Source organism: Haliotis rufescens, unplaced genomic scaffold (assembly GCF_023055435.1).
Source record: "Haliotis rufescens isolate VD_foot unplaced genomic scaffold, xgHalRufe1.0.p SCAF_11, whole genome shotgun sequence".
Classification (NCBI taxonomy): Eukaryota; Metazoa; Mollusca; class Gastropoda; order Lepetellida; family Haliotidae; genus Haliotis; species Haliotis rufescens.
The window spans coordinates 44,593,073-44,620,416 of NW_025963791.1; the positions used below are offsets into that span (position 1 = coordinate 44,593,073).

General features: G+C 44.7%; 1 protein-coding gene across 6 annotated transcripts in view; it reads right to left on the reverse strand.

The window, feature by feature from the left end:
• Nucleotides 1–27,344, reverse strand: part of LOC124122889 — an 85,241-nt gene that overhangs the window by 52,857 nt on the left and 5,040 nt on the right. For 2 of the 6 annotated variants that reach the window (XM_048392821.1, XM_048392826.1), the window contains exons 4-16: nucleotides 26,370–26,522; nucleotides 21,211–21,582; nucleotides 19,439–19,685; nucleotides 18,762–18,923; nucleotides 18,466–18,533; nucleotides 17,153–17,297; nucleotides 16,231–16,259; nucleotides 12,539–12,703; nucleotides 11,776–12,002; nucleotides 10,380–10,415; nucleotides 8,777–8,832; nucleotides 5,767–5,790; nucleotides 1,691–1,767 (exon numbers count right to left, since the gene is read on the reverse strand). In XM_048392821.1, coding sequence (XP_048248778.1) covers nucleotides 1,691–1,767; nucleotides 5,767–5,790; nucleotides 8,777–8,832; nucleotides 10,380–10,415; nucleotides 11,776–12,002; nucleotides 12,539–12,703; nucleotides 16,231–16,259; nucleotides 17,153–17,297; nucleotides 18,466–18,533; nucleotides 18,762–18,923; nucleotides 19,439–19,685; nucleotides 21,211–21,582; nucleotides 26,370–26,522 — 1,761 coding nt within the window. The remainder of the gene's footprint in view (nucleotides 1–1,690; nucleotides 1,768–5,766; nucleotides 5,791–8,776; nucleotides 8,833–10,379; nucleotides 10,416–11,775; nucleotides 12,003–12,538; nucleotides 12,704–16,230; nucleotides 16,260–17,152; nucleotides 17,298–18,465; nucleotides 18,534–18,761; nucleotides 18,924–19,438; nucleotides 19,686–21,210; nucleotides 21,583–26,369; nucleotides 26,523–27,344) is intronic. The other 4 variants (XM_048392822.1, XM_048392824.1, XM_048392823.1 and 1 more) reach the window with 4 other exon arrangements.

The window sequence follows — 27,344 nt, forward strand, 5'->3', positions numbered from 1 at the left end:
AAATATATGTCAAACATTGTCAGAAATATACGTCAGACATTGAGTAAAACATACGTCACACATTGAGGATATGGAAGTGGTCCTACCTTCCCCTAACCGGGTTATGGAAGTGGTCCTACCTTCCCCCTAACTCAGGATGGGAAGTGGTCCTACCTTCCCCCTAACTCAGGATATGGAAGTGGTCCTACCTTCCCCCTAACCTGGGATATGGAAGTGGTCCTACCTTCCCCCTAACTCAGGATATGGAAGTGGTCCTACCTTCCCCCTAACTCAGGATATGGAAGTGGTCCTACCTTCTCCCTAACCCGGAATATGGAAGTGGTCCTACCTTCCCCCTAACCTGGGATATGGAAGTGGTCCTACCTTCCCCCTAACCCAGGATATGGAAGTGGTCCTTCCTTCCCCCTTACTCAGGATATGGAAGTGGTCCTACCTTCCCCCTAACCTGGGATATGGAAGTGGTCCTACCTTTACCCTAACCCAGGATATGGAAGTGGTCCTACCTTCCCCCTAACCTGGTATATAGAAGTGGTCCTACCTTTACCCTAACCCGGGATATGGAAGTGGTCCTACCTTTACCCTAACCCGGGATATGGAAGTGGTCCTACCTTTCCCCTAACCCGGGATATGGAAGTTGTCCTACCTTCCCCCTTACTCAGGATATGGAAGTGGTCCTACCTTTACCCTTACCCGGGATAGATATGGAAGTGGTCCTACCTTTACCCTAACTTGGGATATGGAAGTGGTCCTACCTTCCCCCTAACCCGGGATATGGAAGTGGTCCTACCTTAACCCTAACTTGGGATATGGAAGTGGTCCTACCTTTACCCTAACACGGGATATGGAAGTGGTCCTACCTTCCCCCTAACTTGGGATATGGAAGTGGTCCTACCTTAACCCTTATCCCTAACTCGGGATCTGGAATTGGTCCTACCTTCACCCTTATCCCTAACCCGGGATATGGAAGTGGTCCTACCTTTACCCTAACTTGGGATATGGAAGTGGTCCTACCTTCCCCCAAACCGGGGATATGGAAGTGGTCCTACCTTCACCCTAACCGGGGATATGGAAGTGGTCCTACCTTCACCCTAACCGGGGATACGGAAGTGGTCCTACCTTCACCCTTATCCCTAACCTGGGATATGGAAGTGGTCCTACCTTCCCCCTAACCCGGGATATGGAAGTGGTCCTATCTTTACCCTAACCTGGGATAATGAAGTGGTCCTACCTTTACCCTAACACGGGATATGGAAGTGGTTCTACCTTCCCCCTAACCGGGGATATGGAAGTGGTCCTACCTTCACCCTTATCCCTAACCTGGGATATGGAAGTGGTCCTACCTTTAGCCTAACCCAGGATATTGAAGTGGTCCTACCTTCCCCCTAACTCAGGATATGGAAGTGGTCCTACCTTCCCCCTAACCGGGGATATGGAAGTGGTCCTACCTTCCCCTTAACCGGGGATATGGAAGTGGTCCTACCTTTAGCCTAACCCAGGATATGGAAGTGGTCCTACCTTCCCCCTAACTCAGGATCTGGAAGTGGTCCTACCTTTAGGCTCACTCAGGATATGGAAGTGGTCCTACCTTCCCCCTAAACCGGGATATGGAAGTGGTCCTACCTTCATCCTAACCCGGGATATGAAAGTGGTCCTACCTTTAGCCTAACCTCGGATATGTAAGTGGCCCTACCTTCACCCTCTCCCACCGGAGTCCGGAGTACTGCTTGCCCCGAGACTTGGGCTTCATCTGGCCCCACTGGCTGATGGCTGAAACAAGCACAGTGGTAGAAGTCCCCAGAAGACCACGTCCTATACCAGCATATGGACTGTATTGCTAAGGCCTTACTCAATCATGTTACATGCATCGTCCTTCCAGCTTGTAAACCAGGTGACTAGTTAGCATAATGGCTTACACTCAGAAATAGGTGTAGGGGATAACATGAGTATTCCATCATTAGTTAATAGAAATCATACAAATACATCTTTGAAGACAATTAATACAGCCATTTCTAAAATTTAATCCAGTGTGTTTAAACTTCATTCTCCATGACAAAACTGGGAAAATAACTGAACAGGAACTGATCACAACATCCTACTTAACAGGAACTGATCACAACATCCTACTTAACAGAAACTGATCACAACATCCTACTTAACAGGAACTGATCACAACTTCCTACTTAACAGGAACTGATCACAACATCCTACTTAACAGAAGCTGATCACAACATCCTACTTAACAGGAACTGATCACAACTTCCTACTTAACAGGAACTGATCACAACATCCTACTTAACAGGAACTGATCACAACATACTACTTAACAGGAACTGATCACAACATCCTACTTAACAGGAACTGATCACAACATTCTACTTAACAGGAACTGATCACAACATCCTACTTAACAGGAACTGATCACAACATCCTACTTAACAGGAACTGATCACAACATCCTACTAAACAGGAACTGATCACAACATCCTACTTAACAGGAACTGATCACAACATCCTACTTAACAGGAACTGATCACAACTTCCTACTTAACAGGAACTGATCACAACTTCTTACTTAACAGGAACTGATCACAACATCCTACTTAACAGGAACTGATCACAACATCCTACTTAACAGGAACTGATCACAACATCCTACTTAACAGGAACTGATCACAACATCCTACTTAACAGGAACTGATCCCATCTTCCTACTGAACAGGAACTGATCACAACATCCTACTTAACAGGAACTGATCACAACATCCTACTTAACAGGAACTGATCACAACTTCCTACTTAACAGGAACTGATCACAACATCCTACTTAACAGAAACTGATCACAACATCCTACTTAACAGGAACTGATCACAACTTCCTACTTAACAGGAACTGATCACAACATCCTACTTAACAGGAACTGATCACAACATACTACTTAACAGGAACTGATCACAACATCCTACTTAACAGGAACTGATCACAACATCCTACTTAACAGGAACTGATCACAACATTCTACTTAACAGGAACTGATCACAACTTCCTACTTAACAGGAACTGATCACAACATCCTACTTAACAGGAACTGATCACAACATCCTACTTAACAGGAACTGTTCACAACATCCTACTAAACAGGAACTGATCACAACATCCTACTTAACAGGAACAGATCACAACTTCCTACTTAACAGGAACTGATCACAACTTCCTACTGAACAGGAACTGATCACAACATCCTACTTAACAGGAACTGATCAAAACATCCTACTTAACAGGAACTGATCACAACATCCTACTTAACAGGAACTGATCACAACATCCTACTTAAAAGGAACTGATCACAACATCCTACTTAACAGGAACTGATCACAACTTCCTACTTAACAGGAACTGATCACAACTTCCTACTTAACAGGAACTGATCACAACATCCTACTTAACAGGAACTGATCACAACTTCCTACTTAACAGGAACTGATCACAACATCCTACTTAACAGGAACTGATCACAACATCCTACTTAACAGAAACTGATCACAACATCCTACTTAACAGGAACTGATCACAACTTTCTACTTAACAGGAACTGATCACAACATCCTACTTAACAGGAACTGATCACAACATCCTACTTAACAGGAACTGATCACAACATCCTACTTAACAGGAACTGATCACAACATCCTACTTAACAGAAACTGATCACAACATCCTACTTAACAGGAACTGATCACAACATCCTACTTAACAGGAACTGATCACAACATCCTACTTAACAGGAACTGATCACAATATACTCCTTAACAGGAACTGATCACAACATCCTACTTAACAGGAACTGATCACAACATCCTACTTAACAGGAACTGATCACAACATCCTACTTAACAGGAACTGATCACAACATCCTACTTTACAGGAACTGATCACAACTTCCTACTTAACAGGAACTGATCACAACATCCTACTTAACAGGAACTGATCACAACATCCTACTTAACAGGAACTGATCACAACTTCCTACTTAACAGGAACTGATCACAACATCCTACTTAACAGGAACTGATCACAACTTCCTACTTAACAGGAACTGATCACAACATCCTACTTAACAGGAACTGATCACAACATCCTACTTAACAGGAACTGATCACAACATCCTACTTAACAGGAACTGATCACAACTTCCTACTTAACAGGACCTGATCACAACATCCTACTTAACAGGAACTGATCACAACATCCTACTTAACAGGAACTGATCATAGTTGCCTCAGTCAGGAACCATGAACATGATAATATACAAACATATATACTTATACTTATATAGATACCTATCCCAGTTACCATGATCATAGGAGCAGGGATCTCTGCCATTTGGGTATGATGATACACCAGGTCAGGTTTGGACCAGACAAACCAGTGATTGATGATGGGAGCATGGATCTCTGCCATTTGAGTATGATGATATACCAGGTCAGGTTTGGACCAGACAAACCAGTGATTGATGATGGGAGCATGGATCTCTGCCATTTGAGTATGATGATATACCAGGTCAGGTTTGGACCAGACAAACCAGTGATTGATGATGGGAGCATGGATCTCTGCCATTTGAGTATGATGATATACCAGGTCAGGTTTGGACCAGACAAACCAGTGATTGATGATGGGAGCATGGATCTCTGCCATTTGAGTATGATGATATACCAGGTCAGGTTTGGACCAGACAAACCAGTGATTGATGATGGGAGCATGGATCTCTGCCATTTGAGTATGATGATATACCAGGTCAGGTTTGGACCAGACAAACCAGTGATTGATCATTGGAGCATGGATCTCTGCCATTTGAGTATGATGATATACCAGGTCAGGTTTGGACCAGACAAACCAGTGATTGATGATGGGAGCATGGATCTCTGCCATTTGAGTATGATGATATACCAGGTCAGGTTTGGACCAGACAAACCAGTGATTGATGATGGGAGCATGGATCTCTGCCATTTGAGTATGATGATATACCAGGTCAGGTTTGGACCAGACAAACCAGTGATTGGTCATAGGAGCAGGGATCTCTGCCATTTGAGTATGATGATATACCAGGTCAGGTTTGGACCAGACAAACCAGTGATTGGTGATGGGTGTGACATGAGTGTCAGGACATGTATGCGGTGGTGGGAACAACCAATCCTGTTTTGAACATTTCTGTATACCAACAAAATATCAGTGTCTGCAGATTTTACATAGTGTTTTATAGAACAGATATGAAAGGATTACATATTAGTACAAGCCGAGTACAGGCATTAGACATGTAACAGACCCTAGCCATGTATATACGGACCAGATCATGCTACAGCCACATGACATAAGCGTTATCATGTACAAGGACATGGGAGATAAACATTATTGCGTACATTGACATTTGAGATAAGCATTATTGTCCACATGGGCACATGAGAGAAGCATTATTGCGTACATTGACATATGAGATAAACATTATCGATTACAAGGGCACATGAGATAAGCGTTATAGTCAAGAAGGGCAAAAGATATAAGCATTATAGTCCACAAGGGCACATGAGATAAGCGTTATAGTCAAGAAGGGCACATGAGATAAGCATTAGACACGAGATAAGTGTTATAGTTTACAAGGGCTCATGAGATAAGCATTAGACACGAGATAAGTGTTATAGTTTACAAGGGCTCATGAGATAAGCATTAGACATGAGATAAGTGTTATAGTTCACAAGGGCTCATGCTGCTACCTGAGTCTTCAGAGTCTTTGCGTTCTGTCAAGAAAATCATCAGTTTGACCAGCTATGCTGACACGGCATTTTTCTACATTTAGTTTCTAACGAGCTGTTATGAGTTCTTATTGCCATGGTAACAGTCCATGAATACAGATAGAACCTTGTGTCTTCTCCACAGGTGAGACTACATCTCTCCATGGGTCTTTGTGTACATGGGTGCTTGTTTGTCTGCATGGGTGCTTGTTTGTCTGCATAGGTGCTTGTTTGTCTACATGGGTGCTTGTTTGTCTGCATAGGTGCTTGTTTGTCTGTATGGGTGCTTGTTTGTCTGCATGGGTGCTTGTTTGTCTGCATAGGTGCTTGTTTGTCTACATGGGTGCTTGTTTGCCTGCATGGGTGCTTGTTTGTCTGCATAGGTGCTTGTTTGTCTGCATAGGTGCTTGTTTGTCTGCATGGGTGCTTGTTTGTCTGCATGGGTGCTTGTTTGTCTACATAGGTGCTTGTTTGTCTGCATAGGTGCTTGTTTGTCTGCATAGGTGCTTGTTTGTCTGCATGGGTGCTTGTTTGTCTGCATAGGTGCTTGTTTGTCTGCATGGGTGCTTGTTTGTCTGCATGGGTGCTTGTTTGTCTGCATGGGTGCTTGTTTGTCTGCATAGGTGCTTGTTTGTCTGCATGGGTGCTTGTTTGTCTGCATAGGTGCTTGTTTGTCTGTATGGGTGCCTGTTTGTCTACAGAGGTGCTTGTTTGTCTGCATAGGTGCTTGTTTGTCTACATAGGTGCTTATTTGTCTGCATAGGTGCTTGTTTGTCTGCATAGGTGCTTGTTTGTCTACATAGGTGCTTGTTTATCTGCATGGGTGCTTGTTTGTCTGCTTAGGTGCTTGTTTGTCTACAAAGGTGCTTGTTTGTCTACATATGTGCGTGTTTGTCTGCATGGGTGCTTGTTTGTCTGCATGGGTGCTTGTTTTTCTGCATAGGTGCTTGTTTCTCTTCATAGGTGCTTGTTTATCTACATAGGTGCTTGTTTGTCTGCATGGGTGCTTGTTTGTCTCCATGGGTGCTTGTTTGTCTGCTTAGGTGCTTGTTTGTCTACATAGGTGCTTGTTTGTCTACAGAGGTGCTTATTTATCTACATAGGTAACTGTTTGTCTACATACGTGCTTGTTTGTCTACAGAGGTGCATAGTTGTCTACAGAGGTGCTTATTTATCTACATAGGTGCTTGTTTGTATACAGAGGTGCTTATTTGTCTACAGAGGTGCTTATTTATCAACATAGGTGCTTATTTGTCTACAAAGGTGCTTATTTATCTACATAGGTGCTTGTTTGTCTACATAGGTGCTTGTTTGTCTGCATGGGTGCTTGTTTGTCTGCATGGGTGCTTGTTTGTCTACAGAGGTGCTTGTTTGTCTACAAAGGTGCTTATTTATCTACATATGTGCTTATTTATCTACATAGGTGCTTGTTTGTCTACAGAGGTGCTTGTTTGTCTGCATAGGTGCTTATTTATCTACATAGGTGCTTGTTTGTGTAAAGGTGCTCGTTTGTGTGGTACTTCTAGAGCACTGTGGCTGTTAAAAAGTCTGACTACAATCTAATATGAAGTGATATAGCTGAATATGCTATACTATACTGAATATAGGTACTATACTTTCTGAACACTGCATACAATCATGTGCTATACTATCTGAACACTGCATAAAATCATATACTACACTATCTGAACACTGCATACAATCATGTGCTATACTATTTGAACACTGCATACAATCATGTGCTACACTATCTGAGCACTGCATACAAATATATGCTATACTATCTGAACACTGCATACAATCATGTGCTACACTATCTGAACACTGCATACAAACATATGCTATACTATCTGAACACTGCATACAATCATGTGCTATACTATCTGAACACTGCATAAAATCATATGCTACACTATCTGAACACTGCATACAATCATGTGCTATACTATTTGAACACTGCATACAATCATGTGCTACACTATCTGAGCACTGCATACAAATATATGCTATACTATCTGAACACTGCATACAATCATGTGCTACACTATCTGAACACTGCATACAACATATGCTATACTATCTGAACACTGCATACAATCATATGCTATACTATCTGAACACTGCATACAATCATATGCTACACTATCTGAACACTGCATACAATCATGTGCTATACTATCTGAACACTGCATACAATCATGTGCTATACTATCTGAACACTGCATACAATCATGTGCTATACTATCTGAACACTGCATACAAGCATGTGCTATACTATCTGAACACTGCATACAATCATATGCTACACTATCTGAACACTGCATACAATCATGTGCTATACTATCTGAACACTGCATACAATCATGTGCTATACTATCTGAACACTGCATACAATCATGTGCTATACTATCTGAACACTGCATACAATCATGTGCTATACTATCTGAACACTGCATACAATCATATGCTACACTATCTGAACACTGCATACAATCATATGCTACACTATCTGAACACTGCATACAATCATGTGCTATACTATCTGAACACTGCATACAATCATGTGCTATACTATCTGAACACTGCATACAATCATGTGCTATACAATCTGAACACTGCATACAATCATGTGCTATACTATCTGAACACTGCATACAATCATGTGCTATACTATCTGAACACTGCATACAATCATGTGCTATACTATCTGAACACTGCATACAATCATATGCTACACTATCTGAACACTGCATACAATCATATGCTACACTATCTGAACACTGCATATGCTACACTATCTGAACACTGCATACAATCATGTGCTATACTATCTGAACACTGCATACAATCATGTGCTACACTATCTGAACACTGCATACAATCATTTGCTACACTATCTGAACACTGCATACAAATATATGCTACACTATCTGAACAATGCATACAGACATATGCTACACTATATGAACACTGCATACAAACATGTGCTCACCTCCTTGCAGCTTGGCCATGGCTTTTGCCATCGAAAATGTCTGTTTCAGCTTCTTTCTGAAATCCCAGCAACACAGTGACATGAAAGAAAAGGCATCCCTTTGAGAAGGTGGCTGATTCAGCGACATTCTGCCCTCCTGACCCTGGTTTGTTGAACACAATACTTGTACCTCAGAATTTTTGCTGCTATTGTCACAGATGGACCCATATGTTTACAGATTGTGTAGTGTTGCAAGAGCTGACATGCACTAAGGAGCCCTCCAACACCCATAGTCCTCCCCCATCTCAAATAGCCCCTCCCCAACTCACATAGCCCCTCCATTAACTCACATAGCCCCTCCCTGAAACACATAGGTCCTTTCAAACTCAGAAAGCCCCTCCCTCAAACACACAAAGCCCCTCCCCTAACTCACATAGCCCCTCCCCCAACACACATAAGTCCTTTCAAACACAGATAGCCCCTCCCCCAACACAGATAGCCCCTTCCCCAACACTCATAGCCCCTCCCCCAACACAGATAGCCCCTTCCCCAACACTCATAGCCCCTTCCCCAACACACATAGCCCCTTCCCCAACACTCATAGCCCCTTCCCCAACACTCATAGCCCCTCCCCCAACACACATAGCCCCTTCCCCAACACTCATAGCCCCTCCCCCAACACACATAGCCCCTTCCCCAACACTCATAGCCCCTTCCCCAACACTCATAGCCCCTTCCCCAACACTCATAGCCCCTCCCCAACACTCATAGCCCCTCCCCCAACACACATTGCCCCTTCCCCAACACACATAAGTCCTTTCAAACTCAGATAGCCCCTCCCTCAAACACACATAGCCTCTCCCCTAAGTCACATAGCCCCATCCCCCAACACACATAGGTCCTCTCAAACTCAGATAGCCCCTCCCTCAAACTCACATAGCCCCTCTCTCAAACTCACATAGCCTCTCCCCCAACTCACATAGCCCCTCCCCCAACTCACATAGCCCCTCTCTCAAACGCACATAGCCCCTCCCCCAACTCACATAGCCCCTCCCTCAAACTCACATAGCCTCTCCCACAACTCACATAGCCCTTCCCCAACACACAAAAGTCCTTTCAAAACCAGATAGCCCTTCCCAAACACATAGCCCCCAGAATACAGCTGCCTACTGCAGAAATCTGTCTGCAGCTGTCTATAGCAACTGTGATGGTCTATCTACACCTGTCTATGCCTACTGTGATGGTCTATCTACACCTGTCTATGCCTACTGTGATGGTCTATCTACACCTGTCTATGCCTACTGTGGTGGTCTATCTACAACTGTCTATGCCAACCTTGATGGTCTATCTACACCTGTCTATGCCTACTGTGATGGTCTATCTACACCTGTCTATGCCTACTGTGATGGTCTATCTACACCTGTCTATGCCTACTGTGATGGTCTATCTACACCTGTCTATGTCTACTGTGATGGTCTATCTACACCTGTCTGTGTCTACTGTGATGGTCTATCTACACCTGTCTATGCCTGCTGTGATGGTCTATCTACACCTGTCTATGCCTACTGTGATGGTTTATCTACACTTGTCTATGCCTACTGTGGTCTACAGAGCCTGTGATTACCTGAACTGATCCCCTTCAACATGGATTATGAACGGACTGAAAACAAGGAGCCACATGTGAACTTTATTGTCCTAACTGCTGTTCACAGTATAGTCCTACCGCTGGTCACAGTATTGTCCTACTGCTGGTCACAGTATTGTCCTACTGCTGGTCACAGTTTAGTTCCTACCATTGGTTACATTATTGTCCTACCGCTAGTCACAGTATTGTCCTACCGCTGGTCACAGTATTGTTCCTACTGCTGGTCACAGTATAGTTCCTACCGCTGGTCACAGTTTAGTTCCTACCATTGGTTACAGTATTGTCCTACCGCTGGTCACAGTATTGTCCTACCGCTGGTCACAGTATTGTTCCTACTACTGGTCACAGTATAGTTCCTACCGCTGGTCACAGTTTAGTTCCTACCATTGGTTACAGTATTGTCCTACCGCTGGTCACAGTATTGTCCTACCGCTGGTCACAGTATTGTCATACCACTGGTCACAGTTTAGTTCCTACCACTGGTCACAGTATTGTTCCTACCACTGGTCATAGTATTGTTCCTACCGCTGGTCACAGTATTGTCCTACCACTGGTCACATTATTGTCCTACCACTGGTCACAGTATTGTTCCTACCACTGGTCACAGTATTGTTCCTACCACTGGTCACAGTATTGTTCCTACCACTGGTCACAGTATTGTTCCTACCATTGGTTACAGTATTGTTCTACCGCTGGTCACAGTATTGTTCCTACCACTGGTCACAGTATAGTTCCTACCATTGGTTACAGTATAGTCCTACCGCTGGTCACAGTATTGTTCCTACCGCTGGTCACAGTATGGGTCCTACCATTGGTTACAGTATAGTCCTACCGCTGGTCACAGTATTGTTCTACCGCTGGTCACAGTATAGTTCCTATCGCTGGTCACAGTTTAGTTCCTACCGCTGGTCACAGTATTGTCCCACATTGGTTACAGTATTGTCCTACTGCTGGTCACAGTATTGTTCCTACCGCTGGTCACAGTTCAGTTCCTACCATTGGTCACAGTATAGTTCCTACCATTGGTTACAGTATTGTCCTACCACTGGTCACAGTATTGTCCTACCGCTGGTCACAGTACAGTCCTAACATTGGTCACAGTATTATTCCTACTGCTGGTCACAGTATTGTCCTTACCGTTGGTTACAGTATTGTTCCTACTGCTGGTCACAGTATTGTCCTTACCATTGGTTACAATATTGTCCTACCACTGGTCACAGTGATAGAAACTAACTGATAACATTTAGCAAAACCCTTAATAATGGCAAATGTCTACTAGTCCTTAGGGTGCCTTAACTATTTGGCAGTTAGGCAAGGACTACAGGACAAGTGCCAATGTTTAACGCTGCATCTGCAAGCAGCTGATGAAACTCACGCAGAGGTCTTGCTGCTAGCCGTCTTGTCTCGCTCCAACATTCTCCGGAACCGCCGCTCGTGTATACTGGGGCCGCTGGGTTTAGGCTTGGGCTTCTCATGGTACAACACCAGCTTGGTCTCCTCCATCAGGTTGTGCTGGTCAACCAATCGCTGGGCTGGCTCTTTCTGACACGTGTCAGGGTCAACGTACAGATCCGTCAGTTTTGGGTACACCTTGTTCTGGTTCTAAAATATACACAACTGATCTCAGTAATGAGTTACACATTGGACTGATAAAATCACTTCAGAATTACTTTAGTTATTGAATCAATTTCACAGCTTAAGGCCTGGACACCACTGCAGAGAAACACATGATGATGATGCAGTGAATGATGAGTTTGAGCTATGGCAACTCACACACTATTCCAGCATCACCAGGACAGGAGACACAACAGCAGGGATCCACTCACGGTAAACATGCTAGGAAGCAAACTGAAATCTTCAGCTTTTGTCACAAGTGATTGATTGTTGGATTGTTTGTTGCTGACACTCAGCAATATTCCAGCTACCTGACATCAGCAAGGGGGACATGATGACATGCATCAATCCAGTCCAGGAGCCTGACCTCCCACCTCACAAACTTATTGTCACAAGCTTTGCAGCCTCCAACACTTGTGACAAACAAACAAAGTGACAGCATCTCCATAGCTGACAGTATACCAAATCATATACATAGAAAATCCATTGACAGCAAATGTTATGACAGTGATCCAATGACTGACGGTTCGTGTGATGGGCAGCACGTCCGGCGGTGGGATGGGCTTGGGGTAGTACACCAGACGACCAGACAGTGACGTCCCGAGACGTTTCTCCTCAATTCTCGGAAGGATGACCGTGTCGACGGTCTGCGGGTGTGGGGATTCGGCAGCTGTGAGGTCCGAGGATGCCTGGTAGATAAGAAGCATATGTTGATAGGATTCTGTTTCATCACAATGTCCAGTCAAGACTGTCGGTAATACTACAAGATACACTGCAGTCTGTACTGAGCTGGGGGAGTCAGTGGTGCAGCCAGCAAGATTGTAAGTACCAGGTCAAAGATTGTAAGTACCAGGTCAAAGATTGTAAGTACCAGGTCAAAGATTGAAAGTACCAGGTCAAAGATTGTAAGTACCAGGTCAAATATTGTAAGTACCAGGTCAAAGATTGTAAGTACCAGGTCAAATATTGTAAGTACCAGGTCAAAGATTGTAAGTACCAGGTCAAAGATTGTAAGTACCAGGTCAAAGATTGTAAGTACCAGGTCAAAGATTGTAAGTACCAGGTCAAAGATTGTAAGTACCAGGTCAAAGATTGTAAGTACCAGGTCAAAGATTGAAAGTACCAGGTCAAAGATTGTAAGTACCAGGTCAAACATTGTAAGTACCAGGTCTAAGTTTGTAAGGATCAGGTCAAAGATTGTCCAAGATCAGCCATCTGCACAGTAGTGCTCAGGGTCCGAGTATCCCCTGAACGTCCATGTGTCATTAGAAGAGTGTACTGGATCCCATAAGCCTCTTCATCCCGTTGAAATGTGAAACAAATCTATGTTTACTGAGAAACATTGTAACACTGATGTGGTCGACATGTTTGACAAAACACATGTCCTGCTGAGGGACAGTTGAAGTACATCATGGAGCACTGTCATGACAGCACAGACCTAGACGACATCATGGAGTGTCATGACAGCACGGACCTAGATGACATCTAGGTCAATGCTGTCATGACCCTGCTCCATGATGTCATGATACTGCTCCATGATGTCATGACACAGCTCGGTGATGTCATGACACTGCTCCATGCTGTCATGACACAGCTCCATGATGTCATCTAGGTCCGTGCTGTCATGACACTGCTCTATGATGTCATGACAGCATGGAGCAGTGTCATGACAGCATGGACCTAGACAACATCGTGGAGCAGTGTCATGACAGCATGGAGCAGTGTCATGACAGCGTGGAGCAGTGTCATGACATCATGGAGCAGTGTCATGACAGCATGGAGCAGTGTCATGACAGCATAGAACAGTGTCATGACAGCACAGACCTAGACGACATCATGGAGCATTGTCACGACAGCATGGACCTCACGACAGCATGGACCTGACGACATCATGGAGCAGTGTCATGACATCATGGAGCTGTGTCAAGACAGCACGGACCGAGACAACATCATGGAGCAGTGTCATGACAGCACGGACCTAGATGACATCATGGAGCAGTGTCATTACAGCATGGACCTAGACGATATCATGGAGCTGTGTCATGACAGCATGGACCTAGATGACATCATGGAGCAGTGTCATGACAGCACGGACCTAGATGACATCATGGAGCTGTGTCATGGCATCATGGAGCACTGTCATGACAGCACGGACCTAGACGATATCATGGAGCTGTGTCATGACATCATAGAGCAGTGTCATGACAGCACGGACCTAGATGACATCATGGAGCTGTGTCATGACAGCATGGAGCAGTGTCATGACATCACCGAGCTGTGTCATGACATCATGGAGCAGTGTCATGACATCATGGAGCAGGGTCATGACAGCATTGACCTAGACGACATCATGGAGCAGTGTCATGACAGCATGGAGCAGTGTCATGACAGCACGGACCTAGACAACATCGTGGAGCAGTGTCATGACAGCATGGAGCAGTGTCATGACAGCGTGGAGCAGTGTCATGACATCATGGAGCAGTGTCATGACAGCATGGAGCAGTGTCATGACAGCATAGAACAGTGTCATGACAGCATGGACCTAGACGACATCATGGAGCAGTGTCAAGACAGCACAGACCTAGACGACGTCATGGAGCAGTGTCATGACAGCATGGCTCTAGATGACATCATGGAGCAGTGTCATGACAGCATGGACCTAGACGACATCATGGAGCAGTGTCATGACAGCACGGACCTAGACGACATCATGGAGCAGTGTCATGAAAGCACGGACCTAGACGACATCATGGAGTAGTGTCATGACAGCATGGACCTAGACAACATCGTGGAGCAGTGTCATGACAGCATGGAGCAGTGTCATGACAGCGTGGAACAGTGTCATGACATCATGGAGCAGAGTCATGACAGCATGGAGCAGTGTCATGACAGCATAGAACAGTGTCATGACAGCATGGACCTAGACGACATCATGGAGCAGTGTCAAGACAGCACAGACCTAGACGATATCATGGAGCAGTGTCATGAAAGCACGGACCTAGACGACATCATGGAGTAGTGTCATGACAGCATGGACCTAGATGACATCATAGAGCAGTGTCATGACAGCACGGACCTAGACGACATCATGGAGCAGTGTCATGACAGCACGGACCTAGACGACATCATGGAGCCGTGTCATGAAAGCACGGACCTAGACGACATCATGGAGTAGTGTCATGACAGCATGGACCTAGATGACATCATGGAGCAGTGTCATGACAGCATGGGCCTCACGACAGCAAGGACCTGACGACATCATGGAGCAGTGTCATGACATCATGGAGCTGTGTCATGACAGCACGGACCTAGAGGACATCATGGAGCAGTGTCATGACAGCACGGACCTAGATGACATCATGGAGCAGTGTCATGACAGCACGGACCTAGACGACATCATGGAGCAGTGTCATGACAGCATGGACCTAGACGACATCATGGAGCAGTGTCATGACAGCACGGACCTAGACGACATCCTGGAGCAGTGTCATGACAGCAAGGACCTAGACGACATCATGGAGCAGTGTCATGACAGCACGGACCTAGACGACATCATGGAGCAGTGTCATGACAGCACAGACCTAGACGACATCATTGTTAACTCTGCTGAAGCCACAACACAGGCTGCCACTGAGAGTGAGTGAGTGAGTTGGGTTTAACACCACTTTTAACATTATTTCGTTTATATCATGTCAGCTTAATGTGGGAGGAAAGCCTGAAGTGATGCAGGTCTCAGATGTTTACCACTTCGGTGAAACCCACGAGCAGGGGTATGGTGCTGACAAACCTAGAAACATACTCGGGGCGAACTGGGATTCTAACCCACAATCATAGGTTTCTGGCGTGCCCAAGGGATGTAACTCTGCACAGCAAATCGTGGCGCCTTAGAAGACTGGGCCACCCGTGTCCCCCTGCCACTGAGAGCCTGTCCAACCATTCCCATACACACTGCATGACTGGCATCTAAATAGGGAAACATACAGCTTTATGGATAACAACTTCCGGTTTATTGCATTTAGCAACGTTTCGATGAAGATTCTTACACCTTTATCACTCCAGCTTGACACCTACATTGAAATGTTGCTAAATGCAAGAAACCAGAAGCTGTTATCCATAAAGCTGTATGTTTTCTTACTTCTATACAGAACCCAGCACACCAACTACAGAGCTGTTTAGACAGCAAACACATCACCATGGAGACGGTAGCTCAGCCTACCTTGTTTCGGGGAGCACCTTTGCTGGACACTGGAAATACAAAACAACGGAAATCATTGAACAACAACATGTCTGTCTTCTAGATTGAATATTGTTTTTTCTTGCAAGTTTGAACACTACTTAAGATCTTTGTCTCTATCTGGGACAGGCGTCATCTAGTGTCACTATCTCAGACATAGGTCAACAAGTGTCACTATCTCAGACATGGGTCAACTAGTGTCACTATCTCAGACATGGGTCAACTAGTGCCACTATCTGGGACATGGATCAACTGGTGTCACTATCTCGGACATGGGTCAACTAGTGTCAATATCTGGGACATGGATCAACAAGTGTCACTATCTCAGACATGGGTCAACTAGTGTCACTATCTCGGACATGGGTCAACTAGTGTCGCTATCTGGGACATGGATCAACTAGTGTCACTATCTCAGACATGGGTCAACTAGTGTCTCTATCTCAGACATGGATCAACTACTGTCACTATCTCAGACATGGGTCAACTAGTGCCACTATCTGGGACTTGGATCAACTAGTGTCACTATCTCGGACATGGGTCAACTAGTGTCACTATCTGGGACATGGATCAACAAGTGTCACTATCTCGGACATGGATCAACTAGTGTCACTATCTCGGACATGGATCAACTAGTGTCACTATCTGGGACATGGATCAACTAGTGTCACTATCTGGGACATGGGTCAACTAGTGTCACTATCTCAGACATGGGTCAACTTGTGTCACTATCTCAGACATTGGTCAACTAGTGTCACTTTCTCAGACATGGGTCAACTTGTGTCTCTATCTCGGACATGGGTCAACTAGTGTCACTATCTCAGACATGGGTCACCTAGTGTCACTATCTCAGACATGGGTCAACTAGTGTCACTATCTTGGACATTGGTCAACTTGTGTCACTCACATCGACTGTCCAGACTCTGAAGGAAGCTGACCTCCCTAGGCACGTCAGCCTTTCTGCGTGTCGGGTTGACAGACAACATGGCGGCACTGTACATCTTGTCCTGCATTCCATGGATCCGTGTCGCCAGTTTGTCCAGGGCAACGCGCTGCAGATAAAGTGTGTTTTTTAAAACTTGTGATGCATGTTTTTTTCTGATATTCATATATATCAGGACCCTATTACAAATACATGAATACTATTACAAATACATGAATACTATTACAAATACATGAATACTATTACAAATACATGAATACTATTAAAAATGAATACTATTACAAATACATGAATACTATTACAAATACATGAATACTATTACAAATACATGAATACAATTACAAATATATGAATACTATTACAAATACATGAATACTATTACAAATACATGAATACTATTACAAATACATGAATACAATTACAAATATATGAATACTATTACAAATGCATGAATACTATTACAAATATATGAATACTATTACAAATACATGAATACTATTAAAAATGAATACTATTACAAATACATGAATACTATTACAAATACATGAATACTATTACAAATACATGAATACTATTACAAATACATGAATACAATTACAAATATATGAATACTATTACAAATACATGAATACTATTACAAATACATGAATACTATTACAAATACATGAATACAATTACAAATATATGAATACTATTACAAATATATGAATACTATTACAAATACATGAATACTATTACAAATACATGAATACAATTACAAATATATGAATACTATTACAAATATATGAATACTATTACAAATACATGAATACTATTACAAATACATGAATACAATTACAAATATATGAATACTATTACAAATATATGAATACTATTACAAATACATGAATACATTACAAATACATGAATACAATTACAAATATATGAATACTATTACAAATATATGAATACAATTACAAATATATGAATACTATTACAAATATATGAATACAATTAAAATACATGAATACATTACAAATACATGAATACTATTACAAATATATGAATACTATTACAAATACATGAATACAATTACAAATATATGAATACTATTACAAATATATGAATACTATTACAAATACATGAATACTATTACAAATACATGAATACATTACAAATATATGAACACCATTACAAACACAATCCCCTATTCACATATGATACAGATACAGTTTATGATTGCTGTGCCAGCTGGAACACCTCCTGCCACTAAGGAGTCCTTATATTAATGAACTTACATGGACGTCCTTTATATCGCTGCCCTTCCGGTGGGGGCGCCATGGCAATTCCTCAAATTCAGAATCCTCTGTCAAAAGAAATTAACCTCAGCAACCAATGGTGTACCTAACATCTGTCTACCTGGTATTCTAAAACATTCATAAAACAGAAATAACAACAAATTTCAGCCACGTATTTCCACTTTTTTCAATATTTGTTTTTTTCAGCTATTAATATTCACATCACTGTCCAAACAAAGTGTGTTAAAATATTTAAGTTTTAGAAATGAAACGGCAAAGACCATTTGAACTCTGACCTTTGTCAATGAATGTTCCTGGTACAGCCAGACCCACGTTGTGGTAGGAGAGTGGATCCACATCCCTCATCACCTCCGCAAACTCGCTCAGTTCGAACCTGTGATGTTCCGAGTTCCAGTACTCCTGTGCCATATCCTGGCTGTGACCTGGCTGTGCCTCGCCTGAAGAGTGAGTGAGTGAGTGAGTGAGTCATAATGTGGGAGAGAGCACTCTGATTCTGGCATGACTAAGGGATGCAACTCTGCACACCGAATTGTGGCAACTTCGAGGCCTGGGCAGCATGTACCCATGACTAGATGACAGCCTGACATCTGACCTGAAAACAGGCGACACACCATGACATCTGACCTGAAAACAGGCGACACACCATGACATCTGACCTGAAAACAGGCGACACACCATGACATCTGACCTGAAAACAGGCGACACACCATGACTTCTGACCTGAAGAAAGGCGACACAACATGACATCTGACCTGAAGACAGGTGACACAACATGACATCTGACCTGAAGACAAGTGACACATTGACTTCACGGCACAGTCTAAGTAGGAAAATCTTGAAAGAGACTATCTGAAACATCAGCCGAGCAGTGACTGAGGTCATGAATTCCACAGGGACCATTCACAGGAAGGGTAGAGGTTCTGAGTTACCTATCTTGCACTTAGTGGCGTACCTGTCAGGGGCTTCTCGCCCTCATCATGCAGGGTTGCTATGGTGACCTTGCTTTTTGGAGTGGACACCTCAGTGAGGAAGGTCGGCATCTGTTCCACTTTTGGCACAGCCTCAGTTGGTGATGATGCACAATGTTGGTCACTGGCCTGGCTGTTCGAATCCCCCCCCTTGTCTGAGTGAAGGTCACTGGCCTGGCTGTTGGAGGCACCCCCCTCACTATCAGGCTGGGATGCCTCATCTTCGCTCTGCTGAAACAGTGAAACAAAAAACATAACAAGGGATGAAATACTACACAGGAATGTGATCATCATAATTAATGCAAAACAGATAACTCTGTTTTGCAATTATCATGATAATAAAATTCCTGTATAGTGCAATCAGAAGAGTTGCCCCTGTAATCATTGTTGTATTAAGACCTAGTAAAATCCCAGATATTTTTTATGTTTGTACTTATCCTGCATTACTCCTTGATGCATATTACTGCTTGTTCTTGACAGAGAAAAGAGCTGTGTGAAGGTCTTTGCTTGAAGAAGTTGTTCCAATTAGTTGAGAGGCCAACCCTATCACGCAGCTCCCACGTGACCAAAGGAAGCGACGTCACAGATCCTCACAATACTCTGGAGTCCGAAACACCGGAAGGCATCGTGGGGAGGCAGCTCTGCGTTGGGTGGGTCCCTTTAGACGCAGTAATGCAGGATAAGTATACAAATATAAAAAATATCTAGGATTTTACTAGATTGTTTACTAATCCTGCATTTCTCCTTAATGCATGTTTATCCGAAGGAATCGGTGGAGGGCATACATTCAGATGTGGACTTTCATCTTTTTTTCCAGACTCTGTTCCCTCAGCCAATCCTTGGCTGTGTGGTCAGCTTCAGGTGACCACTCCATGTATGGGAAACTCCATTTCCCTCAGACCGTCCTCGGCTGTATGGTCGGCATCAATGACCATTACATGGAAGGGAAGAGTCAGGTATGTGTTGTGTCCGGGTACTACGCAGCCTTCGACGATAACCCTCTCAAGTTAAGGCCTTGTCTGTAGTACCGAGCCGTATGCAAGTGGGGCATGAACCTTCTGGTCCAGGGCATTACGCCAGGGGAGGTTGGAAGGCTGGCTCTGGACTGGAGGCAACGTCAGTGACGTGTAGTCAAGGTGACCTGTTGGGCCACGACCTGAGAGGCCAATCCTGGGCTGCCTTCTGCTCCTGAGGTCGCAGATACCGGTATGAAGAGGTGTCAGCGTTGTCTACGGCGTTCCTTGGATCGTCTGATGTAGCAACGGAGCACTCTAACGGAGCACGGATATAGATGGAGCTCTTGTTCATCTTCCGCTCCCACAATCGAAGACAGGTTTACCATTGTTTTTGTTTTTAAGAAAACGCTAGCAGGTGTGAAAATGTTATGCACATGTTAAAACATACAATGTTTTACAAGATACAAACATGCAAAACATGTGAAGGTTTGAACAAGTTTATGCTACATATCAAAAACAGGTCTTCTCTCATCAAGTGACAAGAGTAATGTGAGGATCTGTGACGTCGCTTCCTTTGGTCACGTGGGAGCTGCGTGGTAGGGTTGGCCTCTCAGCTAATTGGAACAACTTCTTCAAGCAAAGACCTTCACACAGCTCTTTTTTCTGTCAAGAACAAGCAGTAATATGCATTAAGGAGTAATGCAGGATAAGTAAAAAATTAAGAAAATACTGGTAAATATTTGTTCAAGTTTTACTTGGATGACAGAGTAAAGTGAGGAGATATACACCAGCCAACATACCTCCTCATCAGATGATTCCTCTGTTGATGACTCCTCGCTCTCAGCAAATATGATTGGCTTATGTTTGTAGAGAGGCTCGGGGGTGGCTTGTCGTATGATCTCCATCTTCCGCCGCTCCACCTCCCGGAGAGCCTTGGCTCGCTTCAGAGCTGCCGTCAGTGACCCTGCTTCAGATGAGGCACTCTGCCCATACCGTGTTCTAAAGGGTCTGAGAGTGATGTCGTGATGGTGCAGGTTGAAGACACTCAGTGGATGGCCGTCCATCTGGTCAGAGCCAGCATCACTCATCTGTGGCCTCTCTGAGTCGTCGCTGTCCCGATCCCCCGCGTCACTCGGTGAGGGCAGCTCTGTCAGGGCCAGGAGGGGTTGACTCTGAGGACATACATTGAGGACATATTGTGACTCAGTAAGGACGTACAGTGAGGACATACAGTGACTCAAGGACCTTCAGTGAGGACGTACAGTAAGGACATACAGTGTCTCAATGAGGACATACAGTGTCTCAATGAGGACATACAGTGACTCAAGGACCTTCAGTGAGGACATACAGTGAGAACATACAGTGACTCAAGGACCTTCAGTGAGGGTATACAGTGAGGACATACAGTGACTCAAGGACCTTCAATGAGGACGTACAGTGAGGACATACAGTGACTCAAGGACCTTCAGTGAGGACGTACAGTGAGGACATAGTGACTCAAGGACCTTCAGTGAGGAAAGACAGTGAGGACATACAGTGTCTCAATGAGGACATACAGTGTCTCAATGAGGACATACAGTGACTCAAGGACCTTCAGTGAGGACATACAGTGAGAACATACAGTGACTCAAGGACCTTCAGTGAGGACGTACAGTGAGGACATACAGTGACTCAAGGACCTTCAATGAGGATGTACAGTGAGGACATACAGTGACTCAAGGACCTTCAGTGAGGATGTACAGTGAGGACATAGTGACTCAAGGACCTTCAGTGAGGAAAGACAGTGAGGACATACAGTGTCTCAATGAGGACATACAGTGTCTCAATGAGGACATACAGTGACTCAAGGACCTTCAGTGAGGACAAACAGTGAGGACATACAGTGACTCAAGGACCTTCAATGAGGATGTACAGTGAGGACGTACAGTGACTCAAGGACCTTCAATGAGGACGTACAGTGAGGACATACAGTGACTCAAGGACCTTTAGTGAGGACGTACAGTGAGGACATAGTGACTCAAGGACCTTCAGTGAGGAAAGACAGTGAGGACATACAGTGTCTCAATGAGGACATACAGTGACTCAAGGACCTTCAGTGAGGACGTACAGTGAGGACATACAGTGACTCAAGGACCTTCAGTGAGGACGTACAGTGAGGACATACAGTGACTCAAGGACCTTCAGTGAGGTCGTACAGTGAGGACATACAGTGTCTCAATGAGGACATACAGTGACTCAAGGACCTTCAGTGAGGATGTACAGTGTCTCAATGAGGACATACAGTGACTCAAGGACCTTCAGTGAGGACGTACAGTGAGGACATACAGTGACTCAAGGACCTTCAGTGAGGTCGTACAGTGAGGACGTACAGTGACTCAAGGACTTTCAGTGAGGAAAGACAGTGACTCAAGGACCTTCAGTGAGGACGTACAGTGAGGACATACAGTGACTCAAGGACCTTCAGTGAGGACGTACAGTGACTCAAGGACCTTTAGTGAGGACGTACAGTGAGGACATACAGTGACTCAAGGACCTTCAGTGAGGATGTACAGTGAGGACATAGTGACTCAAGGACCTTCAGTGAGGAAAGACAGTGAGGACATACAGTGTCTCAATGAGGACATACAGTGACTCAAGGACCTTCAGTGAGGACGTACAGTGAGGACATACAGTGACTCAAGGACCTTCAGTGAGGACGTACAGTGAGGACATACAGTGACTCAAGGACCTTCAGTGAGGACGTACAGTGAGGACATACAGTGACTCAAGGAGCTTCAGTGAGGAAAGACAGTGAGGACATACAGTGTCTCAATGCGGACATACAGTGACTCAAGGACCTTAAGTGAGGACATACAGTGACTCAAGGACCTTCAGTGAGGACGTACAGTGAGGACATACAGTGACACAAGGACCTTCAGTGAGGACATACAGTGAGGACATACAGTGACTCAAGGACCTTCAGTGAGGAAAGACAGTGAGGACAAACAGTGTCTCAAGGACCTTCAGTGAGGACATACAGTGACTCAAGGACCTTCAGTGAGGACGTAGAGTGAGGACATACAGTGACACAAGGACCTTCAGTGAGGAAAGACAGTGAGGACATACAGTGTCTCAAGGACCTTCAGTGAGGACATACAGTGACTCAAGGACCTTCAGTGAGGACGTACAGTGAGGACATACAGTGACTCAAGGACCTTCAGTGAGGACATACAGTGAGGACATACAGTGACTCAAGGACCTTCAGTGAGGACATACAGTGAGGACATACAGTGACTCAAGGACCTTCAGTGAGGACATACAGTGACTCAAGGACCTTCAGTGAGGACATACACTGAGGACATACAGTGACTCAAGGACCTTTAGTGAGGAAAGACAGTGAGGACATACAGTGTCTCAAGGACCTTCAGTGAGGACATACAGTGAGGACATACAGTGACTCAAGGACCTTCAGTGAGGACGTACAGTGAGGACATACAGTGACTCAAGGACCTTCAGTGAGGTCGTACAGTGAGGACGTACAGTGACTCAAGGACTTTCAGTGAGGAAAGACAGTGACTCAAGGACCTTCAGTGAGGACGTACAGTGAGGACATACAGTGACTCAAGGACCTTCAGTGAGGGTATACAGTGACTCAAGGACCTTTAGTGAGGACGTACAGTGAGGACATACAGTGACTCAAGGACCTTCAGTGAGGATGTACAGTGAGGACATAGTGACTCAAGGACCTTCAGTGAGGAAAGACAGTGAGGACATACAGTGTCTCAATGAGGACATACAGTGTCTCAATGAGGACATACAGTGACTCAAGGACCTTCAGTGAGGACGTACAGTGAGGACATACAGTGACTCAAGGACCTTCAGTGAGGACGTACAGTGAGGACATACAGTGACTCAAGGACCTTCAGTGAGGACGTACAGTGAGGACATACAGTGACTCAAGGAGCTTCAGTGAGGAAAGACAGTGAAGACATACAGTGTCTCAATGCGGACATACAGTGACTCAAGGACCTTAAGTGAGGACATACAGTGACTCAAGGACCTTCAGTGAGGACGTACAGTGAGGACATACAGTGACACAAGGACCTTCAGTGAGGACATACAGTGAGGACATACAGTGACTCAAGGACCTTCAGTGAGGAAAGACAGTGAGGACATACAGTGTCTCAAGGACCTTCAGTGAGGACATACAGTGACTCAAGGACCTTCAGTGAGGACGTAGAGTGAGGACATACAGTGACACAAGGACCTTCAGTGAGGAAAGACAGTGAGGACATACAGTGTCTCAAGGACCTTCAGTGAGGACATACAGTGACTCAAGGACCTTCAGTGAGGACGTACAGTGAGGACATACAGTGACTCAAGGACCTTCAGTGAGGACATACAGTGAGGACATACAGTGACTCAAGGACCTTCAGTGAGGACATACAGTGAGGACATACAGTGACTCAAGGACCTTCAGTGAGGACATACAGTGACTCAAGGACCTTCAGTGAGGACATACACTGAGGACATACAGTGACTCAAGGACCTTTAGTGAGGAAAGACAGTGAGGACATACAGTGTCTCAAGGACCTTCAGTGAGGACATACAGTGAGGACATACAGTGACTCAAGGACCTTCAGTGAGGACGTACAGTGAGGACATACAGTGACTCAAGGACCTTCAGTGAGGACATACAGTGAGGACATACAGTGACTCAAGGACCTTCAGTGAGGGCGTACAGTGAGGACATACAGTGACTCAAGGACCTTCAGTGAGGACATACAATGAGGACATACAGTGACTCAAGGACCTTCAGTGAGGACATACAGAGAGGACATACAGTGACTCAAGGACCTTCAGTGAGGACGTACAGTGAGGACGTACAGTGACTCAAGGACCTTCAGTGAGGACATACAGTGAGGATATACAGTGACTCAAGGACCTTCAGTGAGGACGTACAGTGAGGACATACATTTACTCAAGGACCTTCAGTGAGGACGTACAGTGAGGACATACAGTGACTCAAGGACCTTCAGTGAGGACGTACAGTGAGGACATACAGTGAGGACATACAGTGACTCAAGGACCTTCAGTGAGGACGTACAGTGAGGACGTACAGTGAGGACATACAGTGACTCAAGGACCTTCAGTGAGGACATACAGTGTCTCAATGCAGACATACAGTGACTCAAGGACCTTCAGTGAGGACATACAGTGACTCAAGGACCTTCAGTTAGGACGTACAGTGAGGACATACAGTGACACAAGGACCTTCAGTGAGGAAAGACAGTGAGGACATACAGTGTCTCAAGGACCTTCAGTGAGGACATACAGTGAGGACATACAGTGACTCAAGGACCTTCAGTGAGGATGTACAGTGAGGACATACAGTGACTCAAGGACCTTCCATTCAGGACATACAGTGGGGACATATAGTGTCTCAAGGACCTTCCATGAGGACATACAGTGGGGACATACAGTGACTCAAGGACCTTCAGTGAGGACATACAGTGACTCAAGGACCTTCAGTGAGGACATACAGTGAGGACCTTCATTGAGGACATACAGTGACTCAAGGACCTTCAGTGAGGACATACAGTGAGGACATACAGTGACTCAAGGACCTTCAGTGAGGACATACAGTGACTCAAGGACCTTCAGTGAGGACGTACAGTGAGGACTTACAGTGACACAAGGACCTTCAGTGAGGACATACAGTGAGGACATACAGTGACTCAAGGACCTTCCATTCAGGACATACAGTGAGGACATACAGCGACTCAAGGACCTTCAGTGAGGACATACAGTGAGGACATACAGTGACTCAAGGACCTTCAGTGAGGACATACAGTGAGGACGTACAGTGAGGACATACAATGACTCAAGGACCTTCAGTGAGGACATACAGTGAGGACGTACAGTGAGGACATACAGTGAGGACATATAGTGAGGACATACAGTGAGGACATAGTGTTACCTTGAGCCTCTGCTTCCCGCACAGCGCCCCCATCTTGTCCTCAAGCCAGATGACCCGCTTCCTGGCAGCGTTGATGTCACCGTGGCCATTGTAGAGGGCATTGTCGAGGTCAGTGCGGGCATAAGCCACTTCCTGGTTTAGTTTCTGCATCACCTGTATAAAAATTAGCCTTTAAAACCGATTATCTTCAAGCGTAATGTACAACAAGTGTTCCATGAGCAAGGCACAAAGGGTGGAATCAGTCCACACAGCACATGCATTTGTTACCCTGCTGAGTCAACAGAGCAGTATGCAGTAATATGTTTCTCTTTGCATTCTCAGCCCCCTGGGGAGTATACATCTTTGCTTTTATGATCATGAAATATGGCATGCTTAGTTGAGTCTATATATACTCACACGCAAAAGAAACGCAAGTCGAGTATGCAGTATACAGTATGCAGTATGCAGTATACATGTTATTTATTTTCAACAGTAAAGACAAGAATACTAAATAGGACAGGATTGACAAAAATGTGACTGAAGACAGTTTAATGTATTAAAAGGCAGATGACATAATTGTTTTTTTCAAATGTTAAGGGCTTACACAGTTTCGGGTCAATACCCAAAATGTCAGTCAATACCTGGTGTGACCACCATTAGCATTGATCACTGCCACACATCTCTTGTACATTGAGTGGATCAGACGATTTGTGAAGGCCCTAGGGATCCTCCTGCACACATCAGAGCAGCTGTGCGTAGTTCATCGGCAGTTGTAGGGACTGGGCGCACATTGTGCAGACACCTTGAACCTCATCCCACAAGTGTTCGATGGGGTTCAGATCAGGGCTGAGGGCTTGCCACGGTAGAACACAGATGTTGTGTTGTTGCAGAAAGGCCATGGTAGCTCTGGCAACATGGGGATGAGCGTTGTCCTGCTGGAAAATGTGTTGTTGATGTTGTGCAAAAAATGGAGCAACGTGGGGTCTGATCACTTGG